Source organism: Labeo rohita, unplaced genomic scaffold (genome assembly GCF_022985175.1).
Source record: "Labeo rohita strain BAU-BD-2019 unplaced genomic scaffold, IGBB_LRoh.1.0 scaffold_98, whole genome shotgun sequence".
Taxonomy (NCBI): domain Eukaryota; kingdom Metazoa; phylum Chordata; class Actinopteri; order Cypriniformes; family Cyprinidae; genus Labeo; species Labeo rohita.
In genome coordinates, this window is record NW_026129942.1 from 1 (window position 1) to 18565 (window position 18565).

Sequence of the window (18565 nt, forward strand, 5' to 3'; positions counted from 1 at the left end):
TATAAATGAACTACAGTGTCCTTGCACCTACTAGTAAAAAAAATATCTGGTGTCTGAATAATTTTTGGTTTGACTGTGTGCTCACAAAAGATATCAAACAGCTTCATTTCACCTTGCCCACAAAGTCTGCCATGTTGAACAGAGCCATGGTGAGAATAGGCAGCCATTCTCCCAGTGTATCGTTGCGTAACTCTGACTCCAAACCAGGGAACAGACAAAGTGTGATGAAATATGTCACCAAAATTGAGAGCATATAAGGCCAGATCGCCCTGGCAACAGCACACCTCTGACCCAGCAGCTCTGTAAGAAAGTCATAATAAGTTATGTCAAAAAACTTAAAGCAACAGTTCACCAAAAAATGACAATTTCCTCACCTTTAGGCCACCTAAGATGTAAATGAGTTTATTTCTTCATCAGAACAGATTTGGAGAAATGTAGCATTGAATCACTTGTTCACCAATGGATGTGAATGGGTGCCGTCAGAATGAGAGGCCAAACAGATGATTAAAACAACACAAAAATCCAGTCCATCAATTAATGTCTTGTTAAGTGAAAAGCTGCATGTTTGTAAAAAACAATTGGGTTATTTAGGTGTTTTAACTTTGAACTGTCACCTCTGAAAATATTTGGTCCATAACTGATTTTGCTAAACGGTGCTTGATCTTTGCATTTTTCTCTGCTGATTGTAATATTATTGAGGACTCAGTGGTTTTAAGTTAAAAATGGCTTAATGATTGATTCGTTTCTTACAAACATGCAGCTTTTCACAATAAATTAACTGATGGTTTGCATTATTTTAATGTTTGTATCAGTTGTTTTCACTCTCATTCTGACGGCACCCATTCACAGCAAAGGATCCATCCAAGTGGTGTAATGCTGAATTTCTCCAAATTTTCTGATGAAGAAACAAACTTATATACATTTTGGATGGCCTGAGGCTGAGTGAAGTCTCAGTAAATAATTTTTTGTGAACTATAGTTGTGTGAACTACAAGCTTTTGTGATTAAACCTATAGCTCACCCTTCACGCTCATCCAGCTCCTTTTGGTCTCTGGTTTTGGCACATCAAATCTGACGTATATGCCGTCTCCATGGGAACCGTTACCCAGATTAACTGCATCAGCATCGTCAACTGTGCTTGACGCCACTCCATCCTAACATGCAAAACTGCCATGAGTCAATGTCAATTTTATCTTTGAGCAAATCATCCTAAACAATGACTGCCTCAAAATCTGGTTTAGCTGTCTACTGCCAACAAAATATTTGGAGGAAGTGAGACATTTTATATTGACATGGAATCATTTTCTACCAAAACATTTTAGAAATTAATACAAAACATATTAATATATTATTAATAAAACAATCCCTTTAAAAAGAATATACTTAAAGGAGAAGTTCACTGTCAGAACAAAAATTTACATATAATATATTCACCCCCTTGTCATCCAAGATGTTCATGTCTTTCTTTCTTCAGTCGTAAAGAAATTATGTTTTCTTAGGAAAACACTTCAGGATTTCTCTCCATATAGTGGACTTCTATGGTGCCCGCGAGTTTGAACTGAAAATGCAGTTTAAATGCAGCTTCAAAGGGCTCTAAACGATCCCAGCCGAGGAAGATTGTTCTTATCTAGCAAAATGATTGGTTATTTTCTAAAAAATTACAATTTATATACTTTTTAACCCCAAATGCTCATCTTTTGGCCCTGTGTTTACTCTGTGTATTCTGGTTCATGATAGTTAAGGTAGGTCGAAAAACTTTTATCTCTTTCATGTTTACTTTGGTTGGTACTTCTGCAGCAGTGTAGGACGATTTTGAAGTTGGAGAAGAAAATGAGATGGGAGTTTTTCGACATACCCTAACTGTCTTAAACCAGAATACAGAGAATTCACACAGCGCTAGATAAGACGAGCATTTGAGGTTAAAAAGTAACCGATCATTTCGCTAGATAAGTCCCTTCTTCCTCCACTGGGATCGTTTACAGGCCTTTGAAGCTGCATTTAAACTGCATTTTGGAAGTTCAAACTCACAGGCACCATAGAAGTCCACTATATGGAGAGAAATTATTTAATGTTTTCCTCAAAAACATAATTTCTTTACGACTGAAGACAGAAAGACATGAACATCTTGGATGACAAGGAGGTGAGTAAATTATCTGTAAATTTTTGTTCTGGAAGTGAACTTATCCTTTAAGTGCAAACTGAATGTAATGTTAAAGCTTTTTAAGTAGGGAGCTTATCAAGGTTTGAAAAACCTACACCCATTTTGTTGTTAAGGTTAACAGATAATCTTTCCTGCAATGTAAGAAGGAAAATAGTTAGCCACAGAAACTTTTCAAAACCTGCCAAAAACTTATGCATAATTACCCACACCTAACAAGTCGCAAAAGTCAAGTGCAAACCAGTATTTCTGTGTGAAATTACCTCTTCCTCTGCGCTGCTGTCGTAATGTATCTGATAGCCGCTGTGCTTTTTTGTTGTAACATTATTAATCTGTCCTTTGAGCCAGCTGTGGCGAGCTCTGTCGGTGTGATAACGGACAAAGTGTGTCCGTCGCACCACCACGTGTAACAGAAAACAAAGCGTCTCTATTGAGACAGAGAACAGGAAGAAGATGATGGTGTTGTTCTTCTCATCTTCCACAAGCAGCTTTGTAAAAATCCGACTCAGGGAGACAATAACTCCTGCAGTGCCTGAAACAACCACAATTGACAAAAACCAACATCAAGTGCAATGCAAACATTATATATCATGAATAAAAATTGGGTGAATTTATATTTTGGGGGGGAAAATCATATCACTAATTCATATTACCATTATGTAGGAAATTTTTTTTAATTCTCATTACTGAAATGTGAAAAATGTAAATTTAAATTAAATCTTTATACATTTATTAATAAAATAGTATTTTTTTTTAAAAGAAAATCTGTATTTTGTTGTACTGCCTTTAATTTGCACCAAAAAATGAAAATTTCTCCTCTATTCTTAATATTGTGTTCTCCAGTGAAAAAAATAGTGTTGTCTGATTCAGGATAGAAATATGCACCAATCAAGCACTGTTTAGAAATGAAACCAGTCCAAAACCGTTCTAAACAAACATGCTGGAATGTGGAAAGACAACCGGGGAAATATTGTGATGTTTTAATCAGCTGTTTAGACTCCCATTCTGATGGCACCCATTCACTGTTGGTAAGCAAATGATGCAATGCTAAATTTCTCCAAATCTGTTCCAATGAAGAAACAAACATTAAAATTTTCATCAAACTTTAATTTTTTGGGTGAACTATTCCTTTAATTACTATACCAGTCAGATTTGTAAAGATTTTTAAAGAAGTCTCTTATGTTCACCAATCCTGCATTTATTTGATCTGAAAGTACAGCAAAAACAGTAAAAATTTTTAAAATATTTTTACTATTTTAAATAACTGTTTTCTATTTGAATATATTTGAAAATATAATTTATTCCTGTCATCAAATCAAAATTTTCAGCATCATTACTCCAGTCTTCAGTGTCACAGGATTCTTCAGAAACCAGAATAATAGAAATTAATACTTTTATTTAACATAGATGCTTTAAATTGATAAAAAGTAATGATAAAGAAATTTATAATGTTACAAAAGATTTCTATTTCAGATAAATGCTGTTCTTCTGAACTTTCTATTCATCAAACCTGAAAAAAATTCTTTAGCTGTTTTCAACATAATAATAATAAATGTTTTTGAAAGCAGCAAATCAGAATATCAGAATGATTTCTGAAGGATCATGTGACTGGAGTAATGATGCTAAAAATTCAACTTTAAAATCACAGAAATAAATTATATTTTAAAATATATTCAAATAGAAAACAGTTATTTTAAATAGTAAAAATATTTCAAAATGTTACTGTTTTGTACTTTGGATCAAATAAATGCAGGCTTGGTGAGCAGAAGAGACTTGTTTAATAAACATGAAAACTCTTACTGTTCAAAACATTTTCTGGTAGTGTAAATTACTAATGCATTACTGAGAATCTTTACTGATAACAATATAAATCACAAAAAATGAATAAAATAACTAAACATTACATTAGAATGGGGGCACAATAATGCTAAGTAAATACATTTATTATAATATAATGGTTATAATTTCAGTCATGTGGTGATGTAAGTTCAGCTCACTCTCTCCAGTCATCACGCCCTGTGTGTACCTCTTGGGCAGCATCCCAGTGTAACCATAGAAACTAGACTGCTGCACTGTAAAGGTCAAAAGAACAATGTTTACAGATCACAAAAGCACAATGTAGGCCAGAGCATGATTGCTGGTATATATTTACCTGTGCATCCAAATGCAACAATGGCAACTGCAGCCAGAGTAAGAGCATAGGACTGCTGAGTGTCAAACAGCTCCAACCAGACGTCAAATACACTCACAAACACCAAAGGTCCCAATGCAAACAGATATCCTATTGATGCAACACAGGATATTTAGTGACTTGAATAATAAGAATATGCCTGCGTACATGTAGAAAATGGTGTGAATTTGTCTCAAGATTTTTGCATGTTCTCACCCACACAGATGCGAGTGTTTAAGCTCAGTCTCTCCACGAGTGCGTTGTTTACAATGACAGCACTGAGAGCCACCAGAATGTACGTCAAACTCATGTCGAACACAATAGAGGTGCCTGACAATGGAAGAGAAGGATTTTGACTGTGCAATGCATAGTTGTCACTTATCCACCTATAGCTCTGTGAATTTAATTTTGTCTTTCCTGTGATGTGCGACAGGTTGCTTGCATCACACCTGTGAATTTGCGGTGGAGGTAGTCCACATCGGTGATGAAACTATTGTATGGCAGTAGAAAGCCAACACCAGCCAACAGCATGGCAAAGTAGATGCCATGGTAGCGATCATCAGGAATGGATTCCTCTGAGTCTGAAAATAAGACATGAGATTTAATTAATACCAACCAGAATGACAGAGCAACTAAGACCTGTTATTTATAGATTGTACATGATGGTATCTTACACTAATGCAGGGTTTCCCAAAATAGGATTTGTAAACCCCAGGGGGCTTGTAAGATGTTTACAGATCACAATTATTTAAAAGCTAATAATTAAAATAATAATTAAAAATCATTTAAAAATTAACACAAAAATAAAGCTGGCAAAAATGTTGATATTTTTTGTTGTTTATTGGAAATATTATTAACCAACATCAGAGAACCGTGAATGTACATGTTGTTGAATTATTGGGCAATACTTTACAATAAGGTTCATTAGTTAACATTAGTTAACTGCTTTTGTTAATATGAACTAAGAATAATATATTGATATATGACAGTACTTCTACAGCATTTATCATTTATAATCTTAGTTAATGTTAATTTCAACATTTACTAATGCATTATTAAAAGTTGTGCTTGTTAACATTCGTTAAAGCACTGTGTGCTAACAATATTCATTAACTAATAAATAACATTAACTAATAAAACCTTATTATAAAGTGTTATCAGTTACTGAAATATTCCCTTAAAATCTCAGGGGGACCTTCAAGTACATAGGTAATGTCAAAAGGGGTTTGGCTGACGAAAACAATTGCGAATCCTTGCATTAACATATGCATTTTTTAGAAATTCAAGCACTAAATCCACATATGATAACCTCAATGCATGCATCAAATACATCAGTGCATGCACACTTGCAATTTGTATATGCAACTGTTATGGCCCTGATTAGTATATTCAGTTATTGCTTGATATTAACTGTTTTGAACATATCTGTAACTCACCATGAGCACCGTGAGGTTTGATCCTTCCCGTCTTCTCCTCATCTGGCAGCTGACTAAAGCTAAAATTGGTGATCACAGACTTCTCTCTACCCTGCCGATTCCTGCTCCACTCCTCAGAATACATATCTGGGAAATAAATGAGACAGATGAGTTCACTTGGGGTTGTCATGTATGCCTATAACATAACTAATAATAACATAAACATAAATAATCACATAAATGTGTATGTGTATATATATATATATAAAATATAAAACACGACCCTGGACCACAAAATTAGTTGTAAGTAGCACATGTATATTTGTAGCAATAGCCAACAATATATTGTATTGGTTAAAATTATCGATTTTATGCCAAAAATCATTAGGTTATTAAGTAAAGATCACGTTCAATTAAAATATTTAGTAAATTTCCTACTGTAAATATATCAAAACTTAATTTTTGATTAGTAATATGCATTTGGACAACTTTAAAGGTTATTTTCTCAGTATATAGTTTTTGTTTGTTTGTTTTTGCACCCTCAGATTCCATATTTTTTAAATGGTTGTATCTCGGCCAAATATTGTCCTATCCTAACAAGCCATACATCAATGGAAAGCTTATTTATTCAGTTATCAGATGTTTACAAAAATCTACCCTTGCCTGGTTTTGTGGTGCATATATATACAAACGCTTGAGAAATATTAACTGGAGTAAAAACTGTGACAACTTGCCCCGGTATTTCCAGAATGCTTATAGACCTTTGCTGTGCAGGAAAAATCAGTTCTTTTGTTTTATGCAACCAAGCACTGCAGTGGTTCTATATTTGTTCCTCGTACACCTGTTTTCCTTTGAAACATCTGGGAATTAATGTGTCGTTTCCCTCCTACCAGTTGACTTCATACGCGGGCGGTTTAAATTTTACGGCATGTTACGAAACACATTGAATCAGTCGGACGAGGTGCTAAATGCAAGATTAACATTGACACGTCGAGGTCACCTGATAGATCCACCAAAGCTATTTTTAGAAATATGGAGCCTCAATGTCATAGACTGTAGCGTAATTTTTACGGCGGGAAAATAAAATGGAGATACTGCATCACATAGCTATTGGGAAAAAAACGGATCATTTGTCTTTGGGGTTATTTGACATGTCTGTATATACATTTGCAACTAACGTTAAATGCAATCGACACGTATAGTATGATAATAACTGAACGTCAATCAGAGCTGTCGCGCACTCTCGTGAATGCATAACAGGTCTCCTACCTGATGTGCCAATGTCATTCACTTCCTCACAGGCGAATAATCTTTCAGTCTCGTTTTTAAGCGGTGTTATTTGAGGATGCTCGTTTTCTGCTCCTTCATTCCCTCTCGAGGCTCCCCGCCCTCCTGCGCAAGTCACGGAATCATCACACGCTTAACAATTGATTACCGGGGCTAGTTGTCACACTAAGCCTGGGGCTTTCTATATAAACACATATACCTTACAATCTTGGCTACAGTTTTTATTTTTATTTTTTTGGATATCTTCACATTGCCCAGGGAAAAATGTATGCAATGTAATGAATAAATGAATGAATTTAAAATATTTATTTTAAATGTTACATTCTTAAAAACAACCGTTCTTTTTTGGAATCTGTGATTCCATGAAAAACCCTCATCATCCAAAAACACTTTTTATGCGGTAAAGGTTTGTTAGACAAGATGTTTTCTATCTTTTAAGTGTTGTGAATCCCAAATATGATCATCTTTGTAAGGGACGTACATAAAATGTATTTTTCGTATCGTAAGAATGGGCGTGGCCATTTGTATATGTTATGGGTGTGGCTTCCGGTCTCATCCACGTCCAGCTATTTTTAGCTGTACAAAACAGCTGGTTTTGCTGCTTGATATTGCAAATTGATGTGTCTTACAATATTATTTTAATGTATTATCTTAATTATGAGCACACTGGTTTGTAGTGCAAACAGTTTTACCATTTAATGCACGTTGTTATTCTTCTGGTTATTACCCTATAGCAGCTAATGAACCGGAAGTCTCGCTAATCAGCGTACTTCTGCGTTAAAGCAAAAGGTGGATAAAGACCTCATTTACACTGTAGAAAGAGCAATATTATAATCAAATCAAAATACATGTACAATATTATTTGGAAAATATTTAGTTTGTATTATTTAGTTTTTTTTCTACACACTGTAGTACTGTAGGATGTATTTAATTATTATAAATACATTTTTTTTTTTTACCCACTTTAATTTTTTTATTCATTTAGTATTATTATTAATAATAATATTTTATTTGTAATATTTTTTAATATTAGTATTATTAATAAATATATTAATAATACTATTTTTTTTTTTTTTTTTTTTTTCACTGTATTTCTGTAATCTTTCCACGGACCCCCTGACACACTTTTGCAGCCCCGTTGACATCCTTGAACTCCAGTTTAAGAAAAATTTAGGTTATTAAAAATGTTCCTTTAAGAAATGTTCACTGAACACATCTTCTATGGCATTACTATAAATCTTGTTGAATCATCATCAAGAGTGTAGAGTTGGGCTTGAACTATGTTTGAAATTCACATACAAAAACACATTTGTGTAAATGGATTTTTGACAATTGAGGTTACTGAAATCCAACCACTGTGACAGCCACTATTTAATGCAAATTATGACTGGAAAATCATCTGGATTTTTCATCTAACGCACCACCAACTTGCATTTGCATTTCAAGGAATGGTGTTAAATGGTTCTTTTTTCTTCAAAAAATAACATTTCTCTTCTTTTGTCGTTTGAAGTTCTGTTTTCACATTCTGATTTCTTGCTCCAGGGCAGAAAGACCTCGGGAGATTTTGGAAGAAATGCAAAGCTGAATCCTTAAATTATCTATTACCCTAATTTAGGTCATATATAAGAGTAGATTTCTCATCTGAGTTGAAAAAAAAATACAATAATGTTCAAAAGAAGCAGAATTTAAAAAGGAGATTAAATGTAGGAAGGCAAACAGATTTTGGAAGACACTTTTAGAAACATATTGTCTGCGAGAACAAGTGTGATTGTGTCTTTTATTCCTACATGCTCAACACAAAAGAACCACATACGTAAAGTGTCATTTCCATGGAAACATTGTGTGAGATCTCTTAGGAGATGCTAAGGAAACAAAACCCTTCGTCCTCATCTTCTCTGCAGTATGTGGGTGGGTGCGCTCAGCAGTCTTAGGGGGCTACACACAGTTAGCAATCCTGCATTGCAGTCTGTCATGCAAGATAAAGAGAGAAAAAATCTACTGACACGATGCGAGAGCAAATACACACTCGCACACATGCACACAACTCAGTATCTCACATTAGTCTTGTTTTGAGATGTACTTACATAAGCAGCAGTGGGGAAAGCCAGAGAAGTTAACCAGAAGTGAATTTAAATGTCATGAATAATCATTTCACATACTGCAGCAAAGTGTCTCCATTTATACATGTCTGTCGCTGTGCACATCAAATCTAAAAAGTATATTTTTAGGAAACTTGCAGATTATATAATGTTATTGAAATAAAAATTACTTAAAGAGAGCACACTTTCATGACTTAAAAAAACATTAAAAATTGTACTTTAAAGTACATTTTAAATCATTATGTTTAAAAAAAACATTTGTTGTGCTTTCAAGGAGTATTTGACATGTTGAGTAACAAAACAAGTCTCTTTTGTTCACCAAGCCTGCATTTATTTGATCCAAAATATAGCAAACACAGTAAAATTGTCAAATATTTTTACTATTTAAAATAACTGCTATATATATGCAAAATATTTCACAATTTTACTATGTTTGCTGTATGTATATACACACACACATACATACATACATATATATATATATATATATATATATATAATTATTCCTGTGATCAAATCTAATTGTCTTTATTATTGTTATTATTATATATATATATATATATATATATATATATATATATATAGGGGGAGAAGAAATTATAGGTAAGTAACAATATAATAATATAATAATAATTAAGTAATAATTTTAATTAGCAATGAAACTTTAAATTGTTATATATATATATATATATATTATTTATTTGAGCTGCAAATAAGAATATTAGAGTGATTTCTGAAGGATCATGTGAAAAGAAAAGGATCATGTGAAAGAAGAGACTTCTTTAAAAAAACATTTAAAAATTTTACTGTTCAAAAACTTTTGACTGGTAGTGTATTTTAAATAAATAAAATAAAATTAGCTTCATCATTTAAAAAATGTTTAAATACATAACACAGGTTTCAATAGAAATTACATTTAATATTTAATATTTTAATTTATAAATTATATAATTTATATTAATTTATATATGGAAGTAACTTAAGTGAGTCAAACACACTCTTACATTCAGTTTATTGCATTTCATATAAATTTAAACTGCAATATGTTTCATTCAATTGCAAATGTATTGTGTCCAAAAACATTTTAGATTATATTCTTGTAATTGTATTTCTTATTCTTGTATATTCAGAAGTATTTTAAAAGTGTGAAAGAACATAAGACAGCTTTTTTGTTTGTTTGTTTGTTTGTTTGTTTGTTTGAAAATGTTGTATGTGGAAAGAAAGATCAAGAGTCAATGAATTTAGGGAATTAAATGTAAGGTGTTTTTGAGATTATAAAGAATGAAAATACAAAGATCTAAATATGCATATGAATGTTTTGTGCCATTATCATTATCTTTATCTCATTAACTGTGCTAGGCCTCACAACACAGTTTGTTGTGAGTAAAAATGTAAACAGTGTTGGGTTTTTCTTGCAAAGTCCGATGTATGTATGCATTAACACATGTATGTATCTAAAATTCGCTTGTCATTGTCAAGTGAAGTTTGTTATTACAATATAATTTAAATGTTAGTCACCAGATGGCAGTTTTATGACAGCGGTGAGAGTTTCGACTGTGTAATGAACACACGTTAAGTCCTACTAATCGATCCCGCTCATCTTCTTTTTTTATTTCGTTAGATATAATTGAGAGTTGATTCACTTACACGTTTTTTAAATCAAAAGTAGTCTTATTATAAAAGCTTATATGTTATTATATGGAATAAAGTAAATAAATACCTCGACTGTAATATTATCTATTAGTAATGCCTTCCGTTATGGCATCATGGCGACTTACAGTTGGACATCATGTGAGAGATTCTAGCAACTGTTTCTACCCCAGTTTATATTTTGAAAGGATGATCAGTGGACTAACTAGGTTTTAATTCTACATTGATTACCAAAATGTTGCGCTCTGCACTTCTGAGGGGTATTTTCACACGGAACTCCAGTGTTAATGCTATAAAGTGTGCTGTCGCATCCTCAAATGCGCGCACATCAGCTGTCTGTCCTTCTGAGCTGCATCAAGGACCCTTGAGATTCTTTAGTGAATCAGCTACTTCAACCCCTTCAAGATGGACTGACAGCAACAAGACCAGGTCCAACGCATCTGATCATGTGCACGAGAAAGATACAGGTGATGTGTTTGGTGATTATTCCAGAAAGTTCACCTCCAGACGAACCTTCCGCAAAACATCCCCAGAGCAGCAGCTGGATCTGAAATACAGAGATGCGGATGAGAAAGATGAGCAGCTAGTGAAGTTCAAGTCCAAGACGGGTCGGAAAAATACGACATACTGGTATTTCCTCCAGTGCAAACGGCTCATTAAAGAGGACAAAGTATGTTGTCAAAAATATCTGATTTTAATAACACTAATGCTTACTGTGGCAGTACTATGATGCAGTGATGGAAATCAATTTTATTACTGTTTCTTAACACACCTTAAAAGTACACTTTTGCAGTATTGTCAAATTAAAAGATTTAGGTACACTACCAGTCAAAAGTTTTTAAACAGTAGGATTTTACTGCTTTTGCTGTATTTTGGATCAAATAAATGCAGGCTTTGTGAGCAAAAGAGAATTCGTTAAAAACATTAAAATCTTACTGTCTAGAAACTTTTTACTGGTAGTGTGTTTTGATGTGCTAACACACTGAAGTTATAATTTAATTGTAGTGTGTTGTTCAGTGTTACATTTAAAGTTAATATATTTTACTAAACTGCAGTTTCGTCATTACAAATGTGTAATTACAGATATATTAAAATACATCACGTACAAGAATCAGTGCAAATGTCTTTAAAATATATTTTAGTTTACTATAAGTGCCTGTGTCTACATTTGTCAGTACACTTCAACCACATATTAAAGACAATATAATTAATTCTAACATTAAAATGTACTTAAGTCCTACTGAAGTGGGTTAAAAAACACCCTTAAGTTCATCTAATTGCATTTGATATACACTACCGTTCAAAAGTTTGGGGTCAGTACATTTTTATTGTTTCTTTCTTTCTTTTTTCTTTTTTTTAAGAAATTACTTTTATTCTCCAAGGATGTATTAAGTTAATAATTAAAAGTTTATTAAAAGTTAATAATAAATAATTTACATTGTTAGAAAATATTTATATTTTGAATAAACACTGTACTTTTTAAACTTGTTATTCATGAAAGAATCCTGGAAAAAAAATCACAGGTTCCAAAAAATATTTGGCAGCACAACTGTTGATATTATCCAACATTGATCATTCTAATAATAAATCCGCATATTAGAATGATTTCTGAAGGATCATGTGACACTTAAGACTGGAGTAACAGCTGATAAAAATTCAGCTTTTCATCACAGGAATAAATTCTATTTTAAAGTATGTTAAAATAAAAAACATTATTTTATATTGTAAAAACATTTTGCAGTATTACTGTTTTTTTTCTATATTTTTAATCAAATAAATGCAGGCTTGATGAGCATAAGACACTTCTTTAAAGACTATTACAAGTCTTACTGACCCCAAACTTTTGAACGGTAGTGTACATTTATACTAAAATAAATTTTCACTTAATTTAAATGAACATACAGTTGTCACAAAACATTACATTTAATTCACATCTAAGTATGTACTCAGTTCAGTATGCACAAGTATATTATTTTCATAAGTACTCTGTTGTGCTATTTCTTGTATTTTTGCATATAAATGCAAGTATATATATCAAATTATGTCTCTCAGTTTCATATAAATCAATGCATAGTTTAATGTATTATTTGTGTGTGTGTGTGTGTGTGTGTGTAGCTGGCTGAAGCATTAGTTCTGTTTGAGGCTGATATGCTCAAAGGTGAGAGGTTAGAGCCTGAAGAGTACAATTACACTGTACTCATTGGTGGATGTGGACGTGTCGGCTACCTAAAGAAAGCCTTCCAGCTCTACAGTAATGTAAGATGACAGTGCATTTTTCATGTATTATCATTTATATCAGGTGCTGCTAATGATGCATACATGTAAATGGCACACTTGGTCTTTGAATCACCCGGTTTTTATGTCATATCTCTCAGATGAAGAAGCGAGGGATCGAGCCGTCCGATGCTACATATACTGCGCTGTTCAACGCTTGTGCGGAGTCCCCATGGAAACAGTCTGGGCTGGAACATGCACTGAAGCTCAAGCAAGAGCTTCTCAAGAGGAACATCCCTCTCAGTGCCATTACCCAGCATGCTTTGCTTAAAACAGTTGCTCTTGCTGGAGATCTGAAGTCGTGCTTTCAAATACTGCGGGTACTAACTAATGTCAAAATTATGTAATGATTTATTGTTGTATTATGATACTTTTTGCATTAACGCCACAGTAACATCATTTGGTTTGTGTGTAAATGCATATATAGGAGATGCTTCAAAATGGACAGCCCATCACACAAGAGACATTTCATTATCTGCTGATGAGTTGTGTGAAGGACAAGCAGCATGGATTCAGACTGGCTTTACAGGTACTTAAACACACCTACTGTGTCTAGAAACACATGTTAGTAGTGGTGCACCAACATGAGTTTAAACAGTTTTATTTAGTTAAAAAACCTAAACCTAAAATAAAGTTTCAGTAAATAAATTTGAGTAATTGAACTCTTTATATTGTTCAGAATGTTAGGTGCTAACATCCATCATAGTTAAGTTCTTTAAGAGTCAACAAACTTCCTATCGTTGTTTCAGAAGAATACATTTTACATATTGCTACTTTTACACATTTACTTTTGACATGCTAAGTAATGTGGATCTAAATTTTAGCAATTAAAAATACTTGTCTGAAAAAGAAAAAAAAAGTATTTTCTAGTAGTATGGCATTTAATTAGTGCTTTATGTTTTAGTTTCCATATTACTTACTTATTATCACGGTTTATACGTTTTAAAGGGTTAGTTAACCAAAAATAAAAATTCTGCATGCACATTTGACTTTCTGTGTTTACCTAATGTAAATCTGTCCATAATATAAAGCAATCAAATCTCTTCTTAATACTTGGATTAAACCACTCGATTCATATGCATTCATGTTATGATGCCATTATTACTTTTTTCTGGATCTTTTACATTTTGATTACCTGGACTTTCAGTGGTATGGATGCCCATTTCCACCACTGAATAAAAAATAAAAAAGGTAATTGTGACTTTTTATCTCACAATTCTGACTTTTTTCCCTTCAGTTGTAAGTTTTCATCTCACAATTCTGATCTTTTTCTCAGAATTGTGTGACACAAAGTTGCAATTCAGATTTTTTTTCTCAGAATTGTGAGGTATAAACTTGCAGTTGCAAATAATAAAGTCAGAATTGTGAGATATAAACAGGCAATTATGACTTTTTTCTCAAAATTGCATGATATAAACTCACAATTGTGAGTTACAAAATCAGAATTTGCAAGATATTAATTCGCAATTTTGTATTGTTTTCTCAGAATTGTGTCCCGCAATTCTGACTTTTTACTCACAATTGTGAGTTTATACCTCATAATTCTGACTTTTTTCAGAATTGTAAGATATAAACCAACAATTATGAATTATAAAGTTCTGAGGTGAAAAAAAGACTGATGTATCTCTCTGATGTATCTATTCTGGTTTAATAACTCGCAACTGTGTTCTAAAGTCAAATATAAACTTGTAATTAAATAAACTCGTAATTGTGAATTTATATCACACAGTTCTGAGAAAAAGTCAGAATTGTGAGATAAAAAGTCGCAGTTACCTTTTATTTTTTTATTCAGTGGCAGAAATGGCTCCAATACAGTGGAGGGACAGGAACCTCTCAGGTTTCATCAAGAAAATATCTTAATTTGTTTAGAAGTTTAACATTATGACTCTTATATGTTTGGAATGAAATTTTTGTATGAACAATCCCTTGAAGTATTTCTTTTATTGTCATTTGTTCTGTAGGTGTGGCACCAGATGCTTAGGATTGGAATAAAACCGGACACTCAAAATTACAACATACTCTTGCGGGTGGCACGGGATTGTGGGATAGGTGATCCTGGTTTGGCGTCTGCATTGCTACTGAAGAGAACAGAAGAAGAGACCCTAAAACTCACAAGTGGAAAGAAAACCCGTAGGACAAAAGTCAAAGAGGAGACATCATGTCAACCCTTAGATATGGATGCATTTGAGAATGAGCTGTTTGTTGACGCACACACACAGAACCAAGAACAAGTCAAAGAGACTGACTTTCCTCTTCCAAAGGAAGAAGATCAGTGCAGAATAGATGCATCTATAAAAGAGACTCAAATCTTGCCTGTATCACCAGGCTCTCTGATGTGTCAATCACAAAGCTCCCACCTCCCGAACCTTTTGGATCCCAGCACATGCCACACAGGTGTGGTTGCCTTGGGACCTGTAAAAAGTGCTTCAGATAGACTTGCTCTGATTGGAAACCTTGAAGGTTTTTTAGAGAAGATGTCCAAAGATGGAGTGGAGCCCAGCATCAAAACCATCACACTATTGGCTGATGTCATGGAAGCTGGCAGCCAGTCAGTGCAGAGTTTGATTAATGCGGCCAAAAAGAGTAGTGTCATGTTGGATGAGACGTTCTTTAACATTATGATCAGAAGAGTGGCCAAAGCTGGAGACTTGGACGGGGCTAAGGTTAGAAACGCATTTAATCATCTTTTCAGAAAGTTTTAGTAATCTTGCTGTAAAATATATTCCTGTAGCATGGTATTAGAAACACCAAGGTCATGGGTTTGATTCCCAGACTCTGGAGATTCATCAGCCATAATTCAATGAGCGTAACTATACCACACACTACAATTTCATAATTATAGTGTTAAAGAAACCTCTGCATTTTAAAAGGGTTAGTTCACCCAAAAATGTAACGTAAGCGTAAATGTAAGACCTTGGTTCATCTTTGGAAACACAAATTAAGATATTTTTGATGAAAGCTTGAATGCAATGCAATATAATATAATATAATATAATATAATATAATATGCATACATATGAGTAATAAATAAATACAAATGCATAAAGTGCCTGCCAAATGCATTAATGTAAATATGTAAAAATAATAACTGATTTCTTTCCCTTTAGGCTGTAAAAGCACTTATGGTTAACAGAGGGCTGGTTGCGAATGCACAGACGTTCTGTAGTATTGCTCTGGCTTGCCGTAGACAAAAAGATGCAATGCAACTGCTTACTGAAATGGAGGTATGAAAACCAGTATCATCTATTTATTATTCATTTTCACTGTTAATATATATAAGGCCTCCTCTTATTACAGCTAACAAATCTTTCCAACTTTCTGTGAGTTAAATATTTGAAGGTGCTTTTTTACATCGATTCATTTTTATTGTATTGCTGTTTTTTTCAGTCTTGTGGACTTGTGCCGAATGCTCATGTTTACAGTGCCCTGATCAGCCAGGCAGTTAAGCGATTAGACTATGCTTATCTGCACGAACTTCTTCAACACATGCACAAACTGCAAGTGCCACCTAATGATGTCATCGTCAGACAGCTGGAGTTTGCAGCTCAGTATCCTCCTTCATATGACAAGGTTAGAAACTGAAAATACGAGGCAATCTCTTATAAAAGCAAGGTGTAAGATTCAAGATTTGTATTTGTCACATACACGGTTACATTTAGAATACAACTTAAAGTGAAAGAAATTATTTAAATTTTAATTAAATTGTAAGGAGTCTTAAGGAGTATAATTGTTCATTTAAATTTTTATTTAATCACATATTAATTTAAAGGCACATCTAGGTTCAGTAAAATCAAATACATGTAATATGTGACACTGGACCACAAAACAAACAAAAAAATTAGGATATTAAGTAAAGATCATGTTCATTGAAGATATTTTGTAAATTTCCTACCGTAAACATATCTAAACATAATTTTTGATTAGTAATATACAACCTTAAAGGCGATTTTCTCAATATTTTGATTTTTTTTTTCTGCACCCTGAGATTCCAGATTTTCAAATAGTTGCATCTCAGCCAAACATATCCTGTCCTATCCTAACAATGGAAAGCTTATTTATTCAGCTTTCAGATTATGTATAAATCTTAGTTTCAAGAAACTGACCCTTATGACTGGTTTTTCACATGCTATGGCCCTATGAGCTGGATTATAATGGACTTTCATGGATAAATTATGCCTTTTATTTTTCTTTCTTTAGTTAAAATCACGAAACACATACCTGGACAAGATTGACGGCTTCCGTGGTTTTTACAAACAGTGGCTGGAGTTCATGCCTGGCCAGGAAGCACCACACCCCTGGGAAAAATATCGATCCCCAAAACCAGAAACGGAACAAGATGGAGTCACCTCACAAAATCAAGTTTCTAAATAAGTCGAAGTCCTGTATTTTGTTTAACACAAGAACTTAACTATGCATTTTTTGCATATGCCTTGTAGCAATTGTTTTATATATATTAAATGATTGTATTTATTTTTGTGTTGTTTCATTTTTAAAAAATAAAATTCTAAAATCAGCAAATTATACAACGACACAAACCTTTATTTAAAATACTGCCTAAATTTGTGAACCAGCAGGATATTTCAGTTGCGTTTCCCTAACTTTGAAAGGCAGAAAGGAAACAAGGAGACATCAGGATGCTGTTGTTGTACTATTTTATCAGAATTACAAAAAACGTTTTGTATAAGTAGTTATTAGTAAGATTGATATAAGACTGTGTAAATAATTAGTTTAAAACCAGATGTGCCTATAGCCACCAAACAGACACTGCAGGTCTAGGTAATTGTACATATAGATGATTTCCATCAAACAACAGATGGTTACAACAAAACAGAAGTTTAATAAACTGTCATCAAAATTTGTGTAACATATATGTCTCCTGGGGATGTTTGGTCCTCAAAAAAGACTGAATTAAAGTTATTTTTAAAAATAGACCACCTGGCGCGATTCCACAATTAGAATATAAACAGGTGCATGATCATTGGTCAAGAGCTGATATAAATAATATAGACCACCAGAGACAGATCAGAAGAAGCAGCTGTCATCTCAACTTTGTTGCTTGCTCAATAAAGTCTGGAGCTCCAAAAGAGAAGATTTCTGTCCAGTACATTGTGAACCATACTGTATGTTTCACTTCAGCAGTTCTGTAAAAAACAATCAGAGCACAAGCTTGTACTTATCACTTTGTGGTACAATTAATAATGATTCATGTGATGTTTTGACATATGTTTTTAAAAATAGACTTGTTGGCAGTCCACCGCCCTTACAAAGAGAGCAAGTGAAATAACTGTAGCAAGAGATTGGAGGTGAGCCAGAAAGAACATCTGTGATTGAGATAATTGGTTATGAACTGTGTAGGTGTGAAAGCTGCGACTGGGTTTATCAGACGTTCAGCTGGTATCTCGGCTTTGTTGACTCCAGTCATCTGGCAACTCTGTGACTTGAGAGAAGAGAATTTTTCCGTGGCAGCTACCATTAAAGAGACACCAAAAGAGCTTGCTAAATAATGCTGTAGA

At 33.4% G+C, this 18565-nt stretch overlaps 2 protein-coding genes across 2 annotated transcripts; one reads left to right on the forward strand and one right to left on the reverse strand.

The window, feature by feature from the left end:
• Nucleotides 1-112: 112 nt before the first annotated feature.
• On the reverse strand, nt 113-7162 carry slc29a4b (asolute carrier family 29 member 4b; the record flags this gene model as incomplete). The annotated part of the gene is made up of 9 exons (XM_051105404.1): nt 7012-7162; nt 5764-5889; nt 4777-4908; nt 4544-4657; nt 4310-4438; nt 4155-4229; nt 2421-2689; nt 1021-1153; nt 113-300 (listed from the first exon to the last, which is right to left on the reverse strand). Coding segments are annotated over exons 2-9 (1164 nt in total), but the record flags the coding sequence as incomplete, so codon positions are not given.
• Nucleotides 7163-10900: 3738 nt separating this feature from the next.
• Nucleotides 10901-17522, forward strand: ptcd1 (pentatricopeptide repeat domain 1). Its single transcript, XM_051105385.1, has 8 exons — nt 10901-11448; nt 12894-13034; nt 13154-13372; nt 13480-13581; nt 15014-15715; nt 16160-16276; nt 16440-16622; nt 17250-17522. The coding sequence occupies exons 1-8, from the start codon at nt 11014-11016 to the stop codon at nt 17421-17423; spliced, it is 2073 nt and encodes a 690-aa protein (XP_050961342.1). The 5' UTR covers nt 10901-11013; the 3' UTR covers nt 17424-17522.
• Nucleotides 17523-18565: the final 1043 nt, after the last annotated feature.

Coding starts and splice junctions, on each gene's coding strand:
- ptcd1 (XM_051105385.1), top strand. CDS start 11,014: ATGTTGCGCTCTGCACTTCTGAGGGGTATTTTCACACGGAACTCCAGT. Junction 13,582..15,013: donor GATTCAGACTGGCTTTACAG/GTACTTAAACAC, acceptor TTTGTTCTGTAG/GTGTGGCACCAGATGCTTAG. Junction 16,277..16,439: donor AACTGCTTACTGAAATGGAG/GTATGAAAACCA, acceptor TGTTTTTTTCAG/TCTTGTGGACTTGTGCCGAA.